The 19,557-nt window shown below is 39.2% G+C and overlaps 2 protein-coding genes across 2 annotated transcripts; both read left to right on the top strand.

Moving 5' to 3' along the window:
• The first annotated feature begins 160 nt into the window (after positions 1-160).
• Positions 161-4,503, top strand: kxd1 (KxDL motif containing 1). Its single transcript, XM_084060634.1, has 5 exons — positions 161-325; positions 1,451-1,558; positions 2,740-2,892; positions 3,083-3,129; positions 3,593-4,503. The coding sequence occupies exons 2-5, from the start codon at positions 1,461-1,463 to the stop codon at positions 3,847-3,849; spliced, it is 555 nt and encodes a 184-aa protein (XP_083916760.1). The 5' UTR covers positions 161-325; positions 1,451-1,460; the 3' UTR covers positions 3,850-4,503.
• A 3,990-nt stretch (positions 4,504-8,493) lies between these two features.
• On the top strand, positions 8,494-18,913 carry LOC311047770 (endoplasmic reticulum-Golgi intermediate compartment protein 2-like). Its single transcript, XM_084060630.1, has 13 exons — positions 8,494-8,953; positions 9,623-9,731; positions 10,100-10,146; positions 10,291-10,358; positions 10,665-10,705; positions 11,645-11,746; positions 12,309-12,404; positions 13,684-13,739; positions 14,558-14,656; positions 15,887-15,984; positions 16,497-16,659; positions 17,415-17,494; positions 18,041-18,913. The coding sequence occupies exons 1-13, from the start codon at positions 8,848-8,850 to the stop codon at positions 18,149-18,151; spliced, it is 1,176 nt and encodes a 391-aa protein (XP_083916756.1). The 5' UTR covers positions 8,494-8,847; the 3' UTR covers positions 18,152-18,913.
• Positions 18,914-19,557: the final 644 nt, after the last annotated feature.

The following is a 19,557-nucleotide window of genomic DNA, read 5'->3' as shown; positions in this document are numbered from 1 at the left end:
GAGTATTTCTACATTGCCGTATTACGGCAATGTATAATGTTTAAGTAAAACATTTGAGTACTTTTTCCACCACCGTTTATTTGCTGCTCTTGAGTGTAGACGTCTGGAACGCAGCCATTTCAAACGGAAGTGGGTGTCATGTGACGAGACCATTTTAATAAACACGGAAGTGTCTAGTTTTTAGTTTAGCTGCAGCTCATATCCTTCATCTATACTTATATCTTATATGCTACATGTCTGGCATTTGGACTTCATGCGTAGGCCGATGGTATAAAACTCATCAATAATATAGAGTGACAGAAAAAGCGACCGTCGAAGCTCTAAGGTAAAAAGGCTAATGTCGTTTTCATGATGCATGGCAAGCTGAATATGATGATGCATTCATTTGAAATACATCTAGTCCAGTGGTTTTCATGCCAAGGACCCCTAAATTGATATGCATTTGGCTGCGGACCCCCATCTGAGAATGTTTTGTGCCAGGGACCCCCAGAAGCAAAGATTTGAGTTAAAATGTATATATATATATTCAAAGATATGCACACATTTTCAAGATTTTTCAAAAAATAGCAGAGCTTGTATCTGCTATTTTTAAATAGCCAAAGCTAAGTGGTTAAAATGATTGTGACTCTATGTTAACTAATTTCCCTGGGGATCCAGTCAAGAACCGCTGGTGGTCCCCGGACCACTGGTTGAGATCCACTGATCTAGTCAATCTTTAAGAATCCGACATTATTATGAAACACCTGGTTGCTGAAGCTGTTTTAGCATGCTTGATATTGTGTATTTTCTAAATGACAAATCTACTGGTCAAGGCATGATATTTTTGTACTTGGATCCCGTGCTCAATGTTGTCTTATCTCTATCCCATTCCCTATGTTGTTTATCTCAATTATAAGAAAGACATTGGGGTGGGTGGGTTTCAGTGGGGTAAAGAGCTGTACTTCAGTACAATTTTGAGGTATTTTGACTTTACTGGAGTATTTCCAATTTTCAGTACTTTTACTTTACTTTTACTTTAACTTTAGTTACTAGTTACTTTGTAGATTTTGATTATTATTACAAAACATACATTACCCACTTCAGCCCTATATACATTTCGGCCATTTGAAAATAGCCGATCTACAAGCTCTCAATGGGTCGCACTGTGAGCTTGTAGATCTGCTATTTTCAAAATATTTGTATACACTTGAAAACTTGTGAAACGGGACATTCTGCCTAATGAGTACTTTCGGTACTTTATGTCCATTTTTATACCAATACTTTTGTACTTTTACTCAAGTAAAAAGAGTGTGTACATTACAGTATTGATACTTTTACTTAGTAAAAAAATTGAGTACTTTTTCCACCACTGGGTCTATCCCTATCCCATTCCCTATGTTGTTTATATCAATTAAAAGAAAGACCTTGGGGTGGGTTTGAGACACTAAAAAAAGTAAACTTGCACTTGCAGCATTTTCATCATGGTGGAACCCACAGCATCTGGACAGTTCTGTAACAGGATGCTCAGCATGGTGAACTCGGAAGATGTTAATGCCATCATCCAGGCCCAGAGACATATGTGAGTACCACTCCTTTGCCGTGATAATATAACATACACTCTGCAGACAATTTCATCTTGGTCGGTTCACGTGTATCCTGAGGACTTAACATTGTTTTTTATAACCCTTATATCCAGAGCCCAGACTCAACTTGAACTACCCAGAGAAGCACCATATCGTCTGTTGGGTGGAAACCTTGAACTTTCTGGAAATTGAAAAAAGAACCTGTGTTGTTTAATGGATCCAATGTAGTTATTATACACATTATACAATCTTGTTAATACTTTTCATTGGCTCAATATTAATAAAACCGTCAGACAGACTTAAAGGGTTAGTTCAGATTTTTTGAGTATTTTCTGTAGGAAATACTTACCATTAATGTAGTGGTTGCAAAGGTATTAATTGATTGCCCGAGTCCCGTGGTCAGAGTTATGGTCCGTTTCTGATAAATATGAAGTAGTTCCGGTAGATTAGTAGATTTGGTGGGGGCCGCTCATTAAAAATAGATTCATTTAAAAAACTAGCGTCATTTGTATTGTTGACCCATTTCTACCATATAGAGCAGGTTTCGTTCAATTTCGACCCCTCTGTCACATGGTACTAATGTTTGTGTCCAGAATCACTGCGCCGCGGCAGCCTACTCACGCACAAAATATATGACACAAAAAATAGTACCATGTGACAGAGGGGTCGAAATTGAACGAAACCTGCTCTATATGGTAGAAATAGGTCAACAATACAAATGACGCTAGTTTTTTTAATTTATTTATTTTTAATGAGCGGCCCCCACCAAATCTACTAATCTACCGGAACTACATTCATATTTATCAGAAACGGACCATAACTCTGACCACGGGACTCGGGCAATCAATTAATACCTTTGCAACCACTACATTAATGGTAAGTATTTCCTACAGAAAATACTCAAAAAATCTGAACTAACCCTTTAACCACTTTAATTTTCACAAAAAAAAAAATCTAAAATTGCCCATCTACAAGCTCACAACGCGTTGCATCTAGACACGTGAGATTGCAGATCGGCTATTTTTGCAACTTTAGTGTGACACTGTATTCTGTACGACAAAGTAGGGCATTCATTTATGTAAAAACACTATAGAGATACAAGGTTTCTGCCCAACAGCGACATTATGATCATTTATCTATTGATTATTTACACTTTGCTGAATTGTTCCAAAACCAGGCTGGACCGGTTTGAGAAAACCAATGAAATGCTGATTAACTTCAATGGACTGTCCAGTGTGCGGCTAGGGCAGATGAATGAACACTTTTTGCTCCACACTCGAACCCTTGTGGAGATGAAGAAAGATTTGGACAGCATTTTCAGAAGAATCAGGTCTGGTGTACACACACATGAAGACACAGGTTTCTGACTGTCCACAGCCCAACTTCAGACATAAATCTAGTAGCCAGAAATGGTGGCATCTTATAATGAGCATTACAATTATATGAAGATGAGGTTGAAAATGGGTGATTAGTATCTGCATACAATCACCTCTTCTCACCATTTATGTGTTTTCCTTTAGGACACTGAAGGGGAAGATTTCTAAGCAGTACCCAGACGCTTTTAGCAGTGAGTGTGATTTTTCATTCATTTATCATTACATTTATCATATCGTCGCTGTCTGGTGGAAACGTTGATATGTCCAAACTGTTACTTTTCAGGAAATGGCTGATCCAATGGATCTAGTGTAGTTAATGTTCAGTCACAAGCTCTTGTTAATACTTTTCATTGGTTCAATATTTATAAAAACCAACAGACAGTCACCCTGAACCAATTTAAATTGAAAGGCTTTACAAAAATAGTGGATCTATAAGTTCACAACGCGTCATAATGTGACGCGTTGTGAACTTGTAGATGTGCTATTCTCGCTACTTATGTGTGACACTGTTGTATGACAAAGGCATTCATTTATGAAATAACATAAAACGTTTAAATATGGAGATACAAGGTTTCTCTCCCGAGTCCGACAGCGGTATCTTACCCACTTGAAGTGCACCAGTCTAAATGAAGAGTGTTTCTTCATTTTGGTCAGATATCCATGAGGCACCCATTCCGGAGGATGACGATGATGAGTTTGACCCAATGCCCCAGAGCGTTGCCACGACGATCGCCACGGCCACCTCGGAGCAGAGCACAGAGTCCTGTGACACCAGCCCGGATGTGGTGTCCCCCACCGTCAGCCCATGCTCTGAAGACCTCTCTCAGGAGCCACCTGACACACCCACCTTCGACATCCCAGAGACAGATGTGCTGAGGCACGAGGGCCCTGACTCAGTCCCTGCAGAATGAAGTCTGAGTTATGCCTAGTTGCTTGCGGGTGCCGCACCCCGGATATAGCAGATCTACAAGCTCACAATGCTTTGTGAGCTTGTAGATTGTCCTAAAATAGACTATTTCCGGTGCATGACACCCGCTTGCAACTTAAAGCGCAAGACCACTTTGGTAGAGGTTTGGGTTATGTAGTTACCTTGCCATGATGTTACTCCAAAGGTGGATAAGAAATCAAAAATAATTGCTCCATTGATTAGAAATTGATAATTAGTGTGGTTGCCCAACAGGGCAACCAGACTATAGTACTCTATACTCTTTATTTATTTATTTATAGATAAACTTTTTTTCAGACGCATCTCCTCCCACAGTTTTTATCCCCTAATGTTGTGCCATATATCAAAATGACCGTCTTGAACGGGAATCGTGCGCTTGTATAGGGCTAAGAGATTGGTTGAATAGTTTAATTGATATTAATTTATTAGTGCCATTAAATGTCCCCATCCGCTTTAATGGAAAAGTGAAAAAAATCAAATTCAAGTATTTTTTTCTCAGAAACCGTAAGAGCTAGAGTTATCAGATTTGGAGGGATAATTCATAATATTGTCCGAAATTATTGAAAAAAATATCACACCATTCGGCCTCATGGTGGCGCTATAACAGCCCCCTTTACGTTTTGGCCTGTAACTCTTGAACCGTAGGTCCGAAAATCAAAATTTCTTTTCACCTGGATTCCTTGGGTCACTACGCATCTCCCCATATAGGCCACGCCCATTTGCGTCAGGATAGATTTTTTGATATTGATTTATTTGTGCATTAAATTTCCCCATCCACTTTAATGGGAATTGCAAAAACTCCCATTCAAGTATTTTTTTCTCGGACACCGTAAGGGCTACAGTTACAAGATTTGGAGGGGAGGTTAATAGTTTTTTGAAAAATTATTAAGAAAATAATCACACCAGTCGGCCACATGGTGGCGCTATAACAGCCCCCTTTACCTTTTGGCCTATAACTCTTTTTTTTTTTTTTTTTTTTTTTTTTTTTTTTTATAATTTTTATCCCACGATTTTTGTAACCCATTTTTTTCACCCGGTGCCAATTTCCTAAGTGATCCTGGGCGCTACACCAGCCCTACACCAGCACTACACCGGTCCCCCACAGCCAGGGAGGCCAGGGCCGAGCTCATGCTTCCTTCAGTGCATGAGAGCCAACTGACCTTCTTGTCACCTGACAGGGGGGAGTTTCCCTGGTTGGACGTAGCGCGTGGAAGGAACACGTTATTCCAACCAGTTCCCTTCCCCTCCATCAGGCGCCCCGGCTGTCATGGGGGAGGCGGTATAGCGACCAGGATTACTACATGTTTTTGTGAGGGTATTAACTACCCTAGGAGACACGGGGAGAACATGCAAACTCCACACAGAGTAGGCCCTTTCGCCAACCCCACCCTGGGTATGGGCGCTGATGACGCGGAGGAGAAGACACGCCCCCAGCGCCCACAGCGTCCCTGGCGGGAATCGAACCCAGGACCTTCTAGCTGTGAGGCGACAGCGCTACCGACTGCGCCACCGTGCCCCTGGCCTATAACTCTTGAACCGTAGGTCGTAAAATCAAAATTTCTTTTTCCCTGGATTCCTTGGGTCACGACGCATCTTCCCATATAGGCCACGCCCATTTGCGTCAGGATAGATTTTCCGCCATTTTGAATTTTCTTCAAAACACACTTTTTAATCCTTTTCCTTCAATTTTTTTCCAAATCTCACACAAATCGGTACACGTGATCTATGGACCCATGCGATAAACCTATCCAAGCGGAATTTTGATAGTCCGTACCGTCCGTCCGTAAATGGCTTCCAAAGTTAGCGGGAGGGGCCCGTTTTACCAAAAATGCCAGAAATCACGAACGAAACGTCCGGTCAATCCCAAATTCGAATCACATGTCGAGGGTGGTTTACTCAACAAATTCCCAAAAGCATTTCCACTTTGACCCATAGGGGGCGCCACAAATGCGCAAAATGTAACCGTTTGATGCAAAAACATTATTTCGGGGTGGATCGATCCTTTCAAAATGAAACGCAAGCGATCTCATGAGAGACGTGACAATGTCATTGGCGCAGCCTCCGACGTTATTCCTCCCGGCCTATTCCTCGAGTCCCGGCGGCCGCGACCCGCGACCGGCGTCGGCGCAACCACACTCTGCAATTTCCCCGGAATTGCGACGCGTCTAGTTCAAAATATGCTCTTCATTGACTTACATTGTATGCTGAAACAGCTCCCAAAGTCACTCTATTAGCACATAAACGAACGCAATCAAAGTTGATCCAGACAATATAGAACATCACCAAACCCAGTACTGTTGATTTTACTATTTGAAGATCCAGATCCACGGATCCAGTCCGGGTTTTCTTCCTAATAAAAATGGCAAAATCAACAGGAAGTACCCCTACCCCTGAGCCACTGCCGCCCCAGTACTGGGTTTGGTGATGCTCTATATTGTCTGAATCAATGTTTGTTTTGTGCTAAAAGAGTGCTGTTTCAGCGTACAATGTAACAGGAGCATATTTGGAATTATCAATTCTAATCACTGGAGCAATTATTTTTGATTTCTTGTCCACCTTTGGAGTTACATCACGGCAAGGTAACTACACAATCCAAACCTCTACTAAAGTGGTCTTGCCCTTTAAGTATCCCCCACCTCATTTCTCAAAATAATGCACTGTGTGGTGCCTGATGAAAATGAACATTGATGCGTGGACATGGCATTTCCCAGAATTCCCACAGTCCCAAAAACGGAACTCCAAAGCTAACTATTTATACGTCAGAGGTCACTTTGTGTATTTAATTGTATTGCTGTGTAGATACGACTGAGAGGCTGTTTTGTCCTTTTTGATATTTGTTTTTGAGTGATATTTGAGTTTTTCTGTTAACATTAGTGGAGATCGCATTGTGAACTTGTTTCTGGGAGAAGCTACAAACTAGAATTATATTTGTAGGCGTGCTTGCTTGCTCTCTTGCTTACCTGTCTAAGGCTATGTTCAGACTGGCTGCCCAAAGAGTGTACGAATGGAATCAAATGGACCATTTGGTTCCATCTTACAGTACATACTGAGTTTAATTAACACAGGATTTTACATTGTAGACTGAGGTCCCTGAGAGAAAATGGGCTAATGCTCAAACTGGGCGTTGTTGAACTTAAACATTTTGAGAATCCCTGTTTGTATGTATGTATGTATGTTGTCACTGTCCAAGTAATGATTAAACCTAACCCCAGTGCATGAGTAACTAGAGAGGGCTGCTCAGTGGAGCGCCTATCTCTGCCAGAGAATCTGACGTTATATTGATCATGACTTTATTGATGACATCAGTGTGGAACGCAAGACTAATTGATCAGGGGGACGAGGAATTCGTAAAATGTAAAAAGATATTCACACACAATATTGCGGTGGCGCTTGGGAATTGGAACGAAGTGTCCTTGAGCACTGACCCCCCCCCACTGCTCCTGATGAGCAGGTTGGTGCCTTGTATGGTTTCTTCTGCTGTCTGTGTGTGTGTGAAGTGAATGTAATCCACATTGTACCGCACTTTGGGTAATGGGAATGGCACTATGTAAATGCACCATTTTACTATTTACCATTAGAAAAAAATTCAGTATGTCAAAGATATTCAGGGATTTACATCCTTGGCCTACTGGCAGCACGCACAAGAAATCTGGCACAAGAAATCTGGCACCAATCGACAGGGGCGAAAACATGATCCTTACCTTCTGCCTGGCAGAGATAATTGACCCATGCACTGACTCATCAAATCAACATAAGGCCATGAAATGTAGTACATTTAAATCTATAACTGAATATCTGACATGCTGCAATGTGGTGGTCAAAGGTCAAGGTTGGCATTCAATGATCCATGCAGCTCAACTTTGCACACCTCTAGGTTTCCCTTGTTTTTGTTTAATAATAGTGTTACGTTTTTCCTAACCACCACTCATATCATCAGGCACCTTTTTAAAAATTGGAAATGTTTTTGTTAATGCGTATAAGTCACAGATTTAGCTCTTGTTGCATTGTATCCAAGAAGTTATAATAAATGCAATTTGTTACATGTTTTTTTTTGCCCCAAAACATTTGTCCACCAATATCTTTAACAAATGAACAGTCTCATTGCACTTAAGGGGTGCCAAGTCAAATAGAGCAGAGGTTCTGAACCTTTTCAGGCCGCAACACCCCAAAATAATCACATTTGAACTGGGACCCCCCCCCCCCCCCCAACCTGATAAGCATTTGGAGTTGGGGCATAACGTTTTGTTTGACTCAGTTCCACAGATAAATATTGTGAAAATAGCTCACAGCTTTTGCCTCTTTCTTATATTATTTGACAATTCGGCCAATGTTTGACCAGTTTTTATAGTATAAGTTTGTTGATTACCTTTATGCAGTAATGGTCTCTTTTATTTTATTTTTGAGGTATTAAAAAGGTCTTAAAAGTCTTTAGATTGTTACTACACTGTCATCTGGGGACCCCCCCCAAATTCATGTGGGGACCCCCCTGGGGATCCTGACCCACAGGTTGAGAACCACTGAAATACAGAACCTGAGTAACATTTAGTAACCAGAGGGGGGCGCTAAGTGAAAATGGAAGCAGTTTCAAACCAGATCCGTGGGTCAAAGTTGATAACAGTTCATCCATAACAAGCAATGAAGTTTCCTAGCCTCCTGGACTAGACTACCCTGTGAATTCCACATGTTATTTCATGTACTCATGTAATAATAAACAGTCTCCAGGATTAAACGTTTGTCTGAGCGTTCTACCATACAAAGTTTACTGTAATCTACGTACTTTGATCTGTCTTATGGTTTGTTTAAAAGGCTAAACTGGTTAGCACTCATAAGGCGACGTCAGCATGGAAGTGGAATGACTGCAAACAAAACAATGGTCTTTTAAAAAATTAGTCGTCATACAAAATGAAAAGTCAGCCTAAAATTCACATTTAATGAGAGATCATCATCATCCACTATTGTCAACATGAGGAGACTGACCAAGAAGAAAGCTCTGAGTCTAGTTAAAGAGCTGGATGCATTCCCCAAGGTTCCTGACAGCTATGTAGAGACCTCAGCTGCAGGGGGTACAGGTAAACCGAACTAGCAGTGATGGAAGAAGTACTCAAATGTTTTACTTAAGTAAAAGTATCAATGCAATGTAGAAATACTCTGTTACAAGTGAAAGTCCGGAATTCAGAATTTACTTGAGTAAAAGTATTGGTATCAAAATATACTTAAAGTACAAAAGTAAAAGTGTTCATTATGCAGAATGTCCCAATTCACAAGTTTTCAAATGTATAAAATGTGTAAAAATATTTTGAAAATAGCAGATCTACAAGCTCACAAAGCGTTGCATCGTGAGCTTGTAGATCGGCTATTTTCAAATAACCAGGGCTGAAGTGGTTAATGTATGTTTTGTAATAATATTTAAATCTACAAAGTGACTAGTAACCAAGTTGTCCAATAATTGTAGACAGTGGAGTAAAAGTGATATATTTGCCTCTGAGATAGTGGAGTAGAAGTAAAAGTATTGAAAATTGGAAATACTCCAGTAAAGTAAAAAGTAAAAAATACCTCAAAATTAATTAATTAATTACTTACTTAATTACTTTCCACCATTGGTAAAATTTTAATTCTTCTAATTCTGAATAGTTAGATGTGACTCCAGGAAATTGAGGAAGAAATGGGTAAAATAGCACTGAGAAGATTTTATTGCACTCAATGTAAAATGCCATGTTGTGATTCATGTTTTTCTCCAGTGTCTTTGATAGCATTCACTTTCATGGCTGTCCTGGCCTTCCTGGAATTCTTTGTGTACAGAGACACATGGATGAATTATGAATATGAGGTGGACAAAGATTATAGCAGGTGAAAAGAGATACGGAATTGCTCGTGATCTGTTATTGCTTAACCCATTAAGACCGGGAACGCATCTGTCATTTTAGATGTCTTTGGCTATTTTTGAAAAATCGTGAAAATGTGTGCAAATCTTTGAATATATAATTTGTAAAATATTTTGTTCCAGGGACCCCAGAAGCAAATATTTGAGTACAAATGTTCGCTAAAAATATATATATTCATAGATTTGCACACATTTCTACAAGATCTACAAGCTCATACTTGTATATCTGCTATTTTTGAATAGCCAAAGAAATCACATTTTCAAAGATTTTGACTGTAATGATGTACTTAAAAGCTCTTCCTCCAACCTAATTATATCTGACTTGCCTTCACAGTAAACTAAGAATAAACCTTGACATCACAGTTGCCATGAAATGCCAGTGTAAGTGGATTTATTTGGATATTCTTTTTTGTAGTAATTTTTGTAGTCAGGATACTGTATCCCATTAGCGTGTATTTACTTCCATAAACATTGTTGTCATGCCTCACTCATTTATATTGACACTTGGTTTGTGGCTGAATGCAGTTGTAGGGGCCGATGTCCTTGATCTAGCAGAGACGATGGTGTCATCCGATGGTATAGAATATGAACCAGTGAGTATGACTGTCTGATCTTATGCCCCTTGTAATAGATTAACCGTAGTGTCCCTATTCTGGGCTGAGCCAAACATTCTGCGAAAATAGCAGATATACTACTAGCTCATAACATGTTGTGAGCTTGTAGATCAACAATTCTTATATAATATAAGAGATTTTGTGTTGAGGGAAGCGTACGTAGTATTGAGCCCATTAGAACTTTGAAATGATTAACAGTGCAACCAAACATACATGGCTCATGTTGATGTCTTTATGTGTTATGCATTTCTGGGTTTAAATGATGTGATTTTCTTTTTGTTTCAGGCCCATTTTGAACTTTCACCTCAGCAAAGATTTTGGCACATGTAAGACATTCTTGGTTTATTAACACATTGAAATGCCCCAAATCTCAATCATGTTTTAAACTTCACTAAAGGGATACTGTCAACATTTCCAACTTTGGTCTGTTACTTTGCTTCACTTGGAAGTTGTCTAGAGTCAAAAGTATTTCTATTTATATGCTACACTAAAGTTGATCTTTGTTTAACTTAAATGCAATGGTATCGGCCAGCTACAAATGAAGTGTTTAACATTCACCTTACTCAGCACATCCCATTTTGGGTTTTCTGTAGAGATGCATCCATGGTAACAATCTGCAAGGTCAAGAGGCAGTTTTCCTCTGTGTGAAAAACACTTAGTGAAGTGAACCTAAATTGAAAAGGCCACTTTATTCACGTAATCACTTTTTTCGTCATCTCAAGTCATGGGTAGAGACTAGAGGCCGTCTGGCCGGGAATCAGAAGGTGTCCAGTTCACCCCCCGTTTCACCCCATGTGTTGAAGTGTCGCTTAAGAGACTTAACCCCTAACTGCTCCCTGGGGGCTGTAGTAATTGCGCCCGCCCGTTGCTAAATAGTTAGAATTTGAAAATGAAATGACACATTTCACATAGTGCAAATGTACAGTACAGTGACAAAGAGTACCGCAAAGGGGTGGGACATTTTTTTGTGTTCTCACTGTCCTCTCTCACCCTGAAAGTTGTTTGTGATTGATTGATTGAATACTTTATTAGACAGAAATGCAAACAACACGAGTACAGTCATACACTTGGTCTAAAAGGATAACCCAAGAAAGTCCTAAGGAATTGTTTCCATTGAGGTTGATGTATTCAATTAATCAACATAGCATAATAACACCAAAATACAATATCATCAACAAATATAAAACACTATATGTACAGAGTAGAAAAAGGGGTGTTCATGTATATGTCTTCTGACCCTTAATCTCCCTGTCCCTCCCTGTTAGGACCCTGCTGCACATCCAAGAGCGTTTAAGAGAAGAACACTCACTGCAGAATGTTCTCTTCAAGACCACCATGAAAGGATCTCCTACCGCTCTGCCTCCCAGGTTTGTGTTATTGTTGAAGATGAGTTCCATTAAAGCAGTGATTCTCAACCTTTTTAATTCCATTAAAGCGGTTAGGATGTTGTGGGTGGGTTTTTTCTATGCATAATTATGTGGAACTAGTACAGTACCTGTTGTGAGAGTAGCGTGCTTTCGAATCACACCTTTTAGATCGCCTTTTAAAACACCATTCTGTTTGCTGCTGCTTTTAACAGTTATTATTTCCAAACTTTCTGCCATAGTGGGGGGAAATAACTGTTAAAAGCAGCAGCAAACAGTATGGTGTTTTAAAAGGCGATCTAAAAGGCACTTCGGATAGAGTGCGGTGTGATTCGAAAGCACGCGTCAGAGTACTTGGAGACCAATCTATGATGATAGACATGTATGACATTAGTACCATACTACTATGATGCCAGTAATTGACGTCTCGAGAGACGGATACACAGACAGATACACACACACACACAGACACATATTCCTGGAATTTATAGATCAGATAAAAGATGGACTTGGTGAGAAATGGAATAATGTCTTGGTAACTTTTACGTCCTGGTATTTCTCCCAGAGAAGACAAACCCACTCAGCCGCTGGAGGCCTGCAGGATACACGGACACCTGTATGTCAACAAGGTTGCAGGAAACTTCCACATCACCGTGGGAAAGTATGTACAGTATCTATATGTGTATCATATCAGTTCATAAAATGAATACAGGCATTCCTAAATGCATTTGAAATGATTTCAAATGTTACACTGAATAATGATTGTTAATATCCTAAAAATCCCTTTATTATTACGTTTGTGACTATTATGTGCTATTTGAGTGTTGGGGTTTACAGTATACTACTGGTGAGAGTGCAGATATGCAATGTGGCCCCTAGAATGAGTGTGTAAATTTAGTGGCCCTCTTCATCATCAAAGTTGCTCACCCATGATCTATTTAATAGTCAAACAAACTAAACTCTGCCCTTGTCATTAATTAGCTATTAGCTAGTTACGATTCAGCAACTGGTAGGAATTTAATGGCGCTTTTTCCAATTCCATCTTATAAAAGTAGTACCAGTACCTTTTATGGTACAAAACATACCGGTTGTAGGTAATGTGAAAACACTGCAAGCTACTGATTTATCAGAGAGAATCATCCCAACGAACGTCCCTATAATACTGCACTTTTGAACTAGACACTAGACATTGTAAATGTGAAATGAATCAATATTGAGCAACTGTATGGTCTTCTTCTCACCTAAAATGTTCTTAGGGCCTTTTCACATGTGAAAGTTAACAAACGTAACCTAGAACCTTCCATTGTCTGAAACTTTCCAGAACCTGTGAAGTTATGTGATGTTTCTTTTTCTTTTTTTACGTTTCTATTATAACCTGCTGTATGTCATAAAAAACATTTAAAAAAAGGGGAAATTGACGATCTACAAGCTCACAACATCACGTTGCGAGCTTGTTGATCATCTATTTTTGCCATTGAAAGTATCGGTTCTCGGTTCCCAGAACTCAGAGTTAGTATTATTACCTTATGAGCATGACCCAAATTAGGTTCTGAGAAAAACCCATATCTGAAACCAAGCTATAGCGAATGGAAAACTAATTTGATCCTGTGAAATACGTTACACAGCACCACACACATGGTTGATCGAATATTGATTGAGTACTTTATTAGACAGAAATGTAAACAGCACAAGGTAAAGTCAGACATTTGAGCTAAAAGGATAACACAAATAAGTCCTTGGGACTTGTTTGTGGTCCTATGTTTTCAATTCATCAACAAACATACCATCAACAAATATAAAACCCTTCACTTAGTTGTAGTGGAAAAGAGCCATAATTGAGTTTATGAATGTGTGATGTACGATCTTCATCCTTCATTATCATCAAGTCAGAGGTATGGAAACTTTCCAGAACTTGACCTCTGACCTTTTTACCCCACCAGGGCTATCCCACATCCCAGAGGCCACGCCCACCTGGCAGCACTTGTTAGTCATGAGAGTGAGTTGATTGATTGATTACTTAATTAACCGTTTGCAAAAGGTACAGTTATACAATAATGCTAAAGGGATAACACAAAAAGCCTTGAGTGCTTGTTTCCATTGTCTAGTTGATGCAAGGTACAGTAAGTGATATTATTTTGTTAAAATAAGTATTAAATAGCTCCATATAGACTATAGCAAGCAATGAACTCAGGGTTATTACAACCTCATGAGCAGGGCCCAGGGCTCTGAGAACCTTATCTGAACAAATACTTCAATTGTTTGCTCAGTAACAGGGGTCTCCCCGTCTCTCCAGCTCTTTAGTAAACGGAAATTACATTTTCAGGTCGGGATTCCAATTCTATCCAATCATGCAAGAGAACTCATACGGGATACAGAATAAACAAGTGAAATTGGAATTGATGACACAAAGAAATGAACAGACAAATAAAATTAAAGCTCTTGGTATTCTCTCCTGATTGGATGCAATTGGCAACCCACCTGAAAATATATTTTCTCTTTTATTAAGAGACGGGAGACCCATGTTACTGATCAAATACTCTGTAGCAATTATTACTATCAGAATAGAGAGCTTTAACCTTTTTACACAAAAGATTACTTTTCTTTTAGCCAAAAAATATCACTACCTTTAACCTTTAATTTATACTTTCTTCCACAAAATAGCAGTTCTGCAAGCTCATAATGTGTTGTGAGCTTATAGATTTTATTTTTGGCACATGACTCATGAAATGTAAATCAGCCTTAACACATGATGACATAAGATGCAGTGGACTGTCATAAGTTTTAATTGTTTTGATGTGACCTCTTCTATTATAGCCTATAACTTCTCTCACCGTATCGATCACCTGTCGTTTGGGGAGAAGCTCCCTGGGATCATCAACCCACTGGATGGGACGGAGAAAGTCTCCAGTGACCGTAGGTTTACGTTATCAAATAATAAATGAGCGCTCTGTCAAATATATCAAAATAGCGCTGAAAGTGGTTATTTGGCTCGTAATCATAAGGGAATCTATTGACTATTGCACCTTTATCTGAAGCACATTTGTCAATGGTAAAACCATAAAAAAACAGTAGACGTGCCTAAACTAAGCTGAAGAACCAGTAGAGAACCTCTTTAAGAGTCTGCACATATATGGGATTGGTGATTTCTCTCAGTTCGGCATCTTGGAATGGCCAGTGTGTTTGTGTTTCTTGTTTGGCGCCCAGAGATCTCCTTCCTGGACATTTTTTAGAGCAGCCAAAACGGACCATAATTATGCTAAAGGCAAGACCCAGCTATGTCTAATGTCTAATTATACTCCATCGCACAGCGGTGTTGCTTGCCAAAAGCCGACAAGAACAGACCTTCAAGATAATTAGCTTGAAGATCTTTTTAGTAAGTGACAACGCTTACCAATGGATTATATATTTAGCTTAAAAGTCATCAGTAATGTCTTATACTAACAGGCAACTAATGTGCACACTTCTTCATGGTGCACAGCCAGGCATAAGAAAGGTTCAGTCATTTAAAAGGAAAGAAACAAAAGCAAAGATTTCTGTTTGCCAAAGGATACACACAAGGTTTTTGGGGGTTATTCAGCAGTTTTTTGGGATGGTTGAGATGCTACGTATATAGCACCGCTGTTGAACAAAGAACCCGTTAAGCCCCTGCGTGGTTCTTAATGATTGTGGATTTTAGATTTGTGTTTTAAGGGTTATTAGATTATCTGATTCTGAACTTTTGATTATTGAGATTGACATTTTATTGATATAATAATTCAGTGTTTTTAATGGCACCTGTCTTTTTAAACCTGTGATCATGCTGAAAGCTGAATAAACATAAACAGGTTTTGTCATAACTGACATTACACCCGCTTAAACATAGGATGACCCTCCATGCTTTTAAAAACTGACTACTAATGCAGTGTTCCTACCCTGAAGAAGACCTACCTAGTGTAAAATGTAGGTTATTTATTAAAAGTATATTTGCATTGTGGCTGCGAGCAGTGCGGCCTCTTCCTTCATATTTCTTTCTCATCTATATTATGAAGCTTTACATTGTTTTGTTTTTACAATCTATGTTGTGCTTTTGTTTGTGTAAAATGCTGTTGCCTTGAGGTCTTTGGTTCAGTGACTAACTAGCATTTATAATACCTCTCTCTCCAGATAATCACATGTTCCAGTACTTCATCACCATAGTGCCCACAAAACTGAACACCTACCAGATCGCAGCAGAGACACACCAGTACTCAGTCACTGAGCGGGTATGTTTAGGTTTCAGTAGTCTGTATGCTTAACCCATTCAATCCGGGGGAACGCATCTCGTGTCATTTTAAGATTTCTTAGGGCTATTCAAAAATAGCAGATCTACGAGCTCATAGCGCGACACCGAGTTTGTATATCTGCTATTTTTGAAAAATCGTGAAAATGTGTGCAAATCTTTTAATATATATATATATATATATATATATATATATATATATATATATATATATATTAACGTGAACATTTGTAACTCAAATCTTTGCTTCTGGAGGTCCCTGGAACAAAACATTTGACAAATGTTCGCTTTGAAAATATATATATGTTTAAAGATTTGCACACATTTTCACGATTTTTCTTTTTTTTGAATAGCAGATTTTTTTATTGCCAAAGAAATCTGAAAATGACACAGATTCTTTCCCGGTCTAAATGGGTTAAGTTGATCAGAATATGTATCTTGGTGTACTTCCAGCTGTGTATTTAAGTGTACTGTCTGTCTTGTTCTCTTATGTAGGAGCGGGTAATAAACCATGCTGCAGGCAGCCATGGAGTGTCAGGGATCTTCATGAAGTATGACATCAGCTCCCTGATGGTTAAAATCACAGAGCAGCACATGCCACTGTGGAAGTTTTTCATCAGACTCTGCGGCATTGTTGGAGGCATTTTCTCCACAACAGGTTCAGAAACTCTTTCTCTCACACACAAACGTTGGTTTTGCAAACGTTTGGGGACATTGCATTGACTTACATTCAGTCCATATCTCTTTACCCTAGCCATAGCAAATCTTATGAAACTGCAGTAAAATCAACCAAATTTTGTCATCAATTATTCGTCCCTAATTAACAAAATGTTGACTATTTCAAGAAAACACACTCGCACACACAAGCCACATGGCACATACCGTGGTACCATAATAGGTATAGATTTGAGTTATAAGACATGGTCCCTTCTAAGGCAGTTATCTCCTTCTGTTTTAATGTAGGAGAAAACATGGTATTGCATCTGTTAGTGTAATGTTTTTTGCCTAAACATATTCTTTCCTAATCTTTTGGGTCTGCTCCATATTTCAACAAATGTCCAATTCACTGTACAAAAACTTAAAACTTGCTTGCCAGTTTATTGTTTTTATAAATAAATACTGGCATACCAGTAATTTGAACAAATTGGGCACTGGCAAATGCAAGCAGCTGGCATACAGTCTGATGTGAAAGTCTCAAACAAAAGAGGGAGATGGTGAATTGCCCAATATTAGGGCTGACATTTCCCATGCACGACAAGGATAATCAATCTCATATGTACGTACGCCTGTGACATTATTTTCTGACAGGCATGCTTCATGGGATGGTAGGCTTCATAGTGGATGTTTATTTTCTGACAGGCATGCTTCATGGGATGGTAGGCTTCATAGTGGATGTTGTTTATTTTCTGACAGGCATGCTTCATGGGATGGTAGGCTTCATAGTGGATGTTGTTTGCTGTCGCTTCCAGCTGGGAGTTTACAGACACAGGGAGGTGAGTCAACGTTGCCATAAAGTAATACTTATTATGAAAACAAACAGACGTAAGCATGGAGTATTTCATTCCAATTGAATAGCAACTTAGGACTTAACGTTCTTTAATGATAAAACTAAAGAGGATGTCTGAATTTCTATTTTAACCGTATTAACCATGGCTTCTCTGTTTTGGGCAAATTTTCAAGAATGTTAAGAACTTTATAGCTGATCTACAAGCTCAACACATCGCGACACACTGTGAGCTTGTACATGTACTGTAGATTGACTATTTCCACAATACAGCAATAAGGAAGTATATATCGTTGCTGTCAGGCAGAAACCTCATATCTTCATATTCCAACTTTTTATGTTTTGTTGTTGTTTGTAAATGAATGCCCTACTTATTCATACAATAGCCGATCTACAAGCTTGTAGATCGGCTATTTTCACATTTTTAAATCGTTTTTAGAAAAGGAAAGGCTTTAGACTTAAAAGGTTTCCACCCGACAGTAACAATATGTAAGTGGTTAAATACCTAATGGTTCCTTATGTTTGGCTGTTTCAGGAAGGCCTCCTAGATGAGCAGAACAATGAACCGAACAATGGAGAGAACAATGAACAGGACAATGAACAGAACAATGGACCCGCAGATTTGACAGGAAATCACACTCAGTGACTGGAGACCATCAACTTGACACATTTTCTCCTAGCCCATTGGCAGCTTTCTTCCTTGGTCAATTTTTCTGGGCTACACCGGAACTTGGGGTAAACACAAAATGAATAGGTTGCTTTAGAAAAAATGTGTCCTGCTTTATTTTTTCTTTACTTTTGATCTGGACACCTTGTTTTCATTTGTGATAATAAGCCACTGAGGCATGACTTAATTAATTTAAGAAATGTTTAGCTCAAGACCAAGACTATTTATCTGTCACTGCCATAGATATAGAATCATATAGATAGGTCATGAGTGCCCTATTTCCATACTCACAGCTGCCTACTTTGCTGGGGGAGCAGATGATTGCTATGGATCCCATTCAATCCTATAACCAACACATGAAACATACATACCACATAGGCCCTTGTGGATTCATTACATCCACTTCTGTGTATAACAATGAATAGAAATATCTATTCTTTCTTGTAAATTCTTTACTATTTGGTCTATTATAATTACTCTCAGGGCAGCAACTGTCAACTGTATTACATTTAATTAATTTACACCATTGTTTTAGATCAGGACTCCTCGTGAGTATTTGTTTGTGTTGGCTAAAGGGCTTGTAGTCTACCGGGGGCCTATTACACGAAAGGAGAATTAAATAAGCCTGGATTTAAGTCAAATCCAGGTTTGACAAAGTCTGGTCCGTACAGCCTGGTTTATTCAGTTCCATGAATGCCAAGCCAGGCTGAAAAGGAGCGACTTTGTCGAGCTAGACCTTGTCAAGCCAGGCTGTGTCGAGCCAGGATGGTAAAGTCAGGCTTCACGTATTCCTATAAAAGACCATGAAAGTCGATAGCAGAATCCTTGAACTTGACCAATCATGGAGCCCGAAACCAGAGCGGCGTTCTTCTCTGTGGCTGAACAGCAGCACTGCAGCAGCTCATGGAACAGTGGCGTTCCCAGGAATTACATTTAGACCCTCACCCCTGGCACTCCTGCAGGGCCGGTCAGCTCATAGCTCAAGATCTAGATCTGCTATTTTTGAAAAATCTTGAATGTGTGCATATCTTTTGAAATACATATATATACAATTTTTAAAGCGAACATTTTTAACTCAAATCTTTTCTTCTGGGGGTCCCTGGCACAAAACATTTTCAGATAGGGGTCCTTGGCATGAAAAGGGTTGAAAACCACTGTTCTAAATGGCAGTGGTTCACAAACTTTTTAACTCAAGAATCTTGAGGCTTGGGTCCCGGCTCCCGGGCAGACATCAAATTTCTCTTTTGGGTCTTGAGTCTCGGGACTCAAGACCCAAAAGAGAAATTTGATGTCTGCGATAGCCTATTATGAAATAGGCTATCGCAGCCTATTATCGCGAAATTTGATGTCTGCCTATTATATACACCATGCATCCAATCAATATG

Source organism: Gymnoscopelus microlampas, assembly GCF_963454915.1.
Source record: "Gymnoscopelus microlampas genome assembly, chromosome: 6".
Classification (NCBI taxonomy): domain Eukaryota; kingdom Metazoa; phylum Chordata; class Actinopteri; order Myctophiformes; family Myctophidae; genus Gymnoscopelus; species Gymnoscopelus microlampas.
Note: the sequence above shows the minus strand (reverse complement) of the source record. Positions and strands in the feature narration are given on the sequence as shown.

Coding starts and splice junctions, on each gene's coding strand:
- kxd1 (XM_084060634.1), top strand. CDS start 1,461: ATGGTGGAACCCACAGCATCTGGACAGTTCTGTAACAGGATGCTCAGC. Junction 1,559..2,739: donor ATCCAGGCCCAGAGACATAT/GTGAGTACCACT, acceptor TTCCAAAACCAG/GCTGGACCGGTTTGAGAAAA. Junction 3,130..3,592: donor GTACCCAGACGCTTTTAGCA/GTGAGTGTGATT, acceptor CATTTTGGTCAG/ATATCCATGAGGCACCCATT.
- LOC311047770 (XM_084060630.1), top strand. CDS start 8,848: ATGAGGAGACTGACCAAGAAGAAAGCTCTGAGTCTAGTTAAAGAGCTG. Junction 10,359..10,664: donor ATGGTATAGAATATGAACCA/GTGAGTATGACT, acceptor TTTTTGTTTCAG/GCCCATTTTGAACTTTCACC. Junction 14,657..15,886: donor GGAGAAAGTCTCCAGTGACC/GTAGGTTTACGT, acceptor CTCTCTCTCCAG/ATAATCACATGTTCCAGTAC.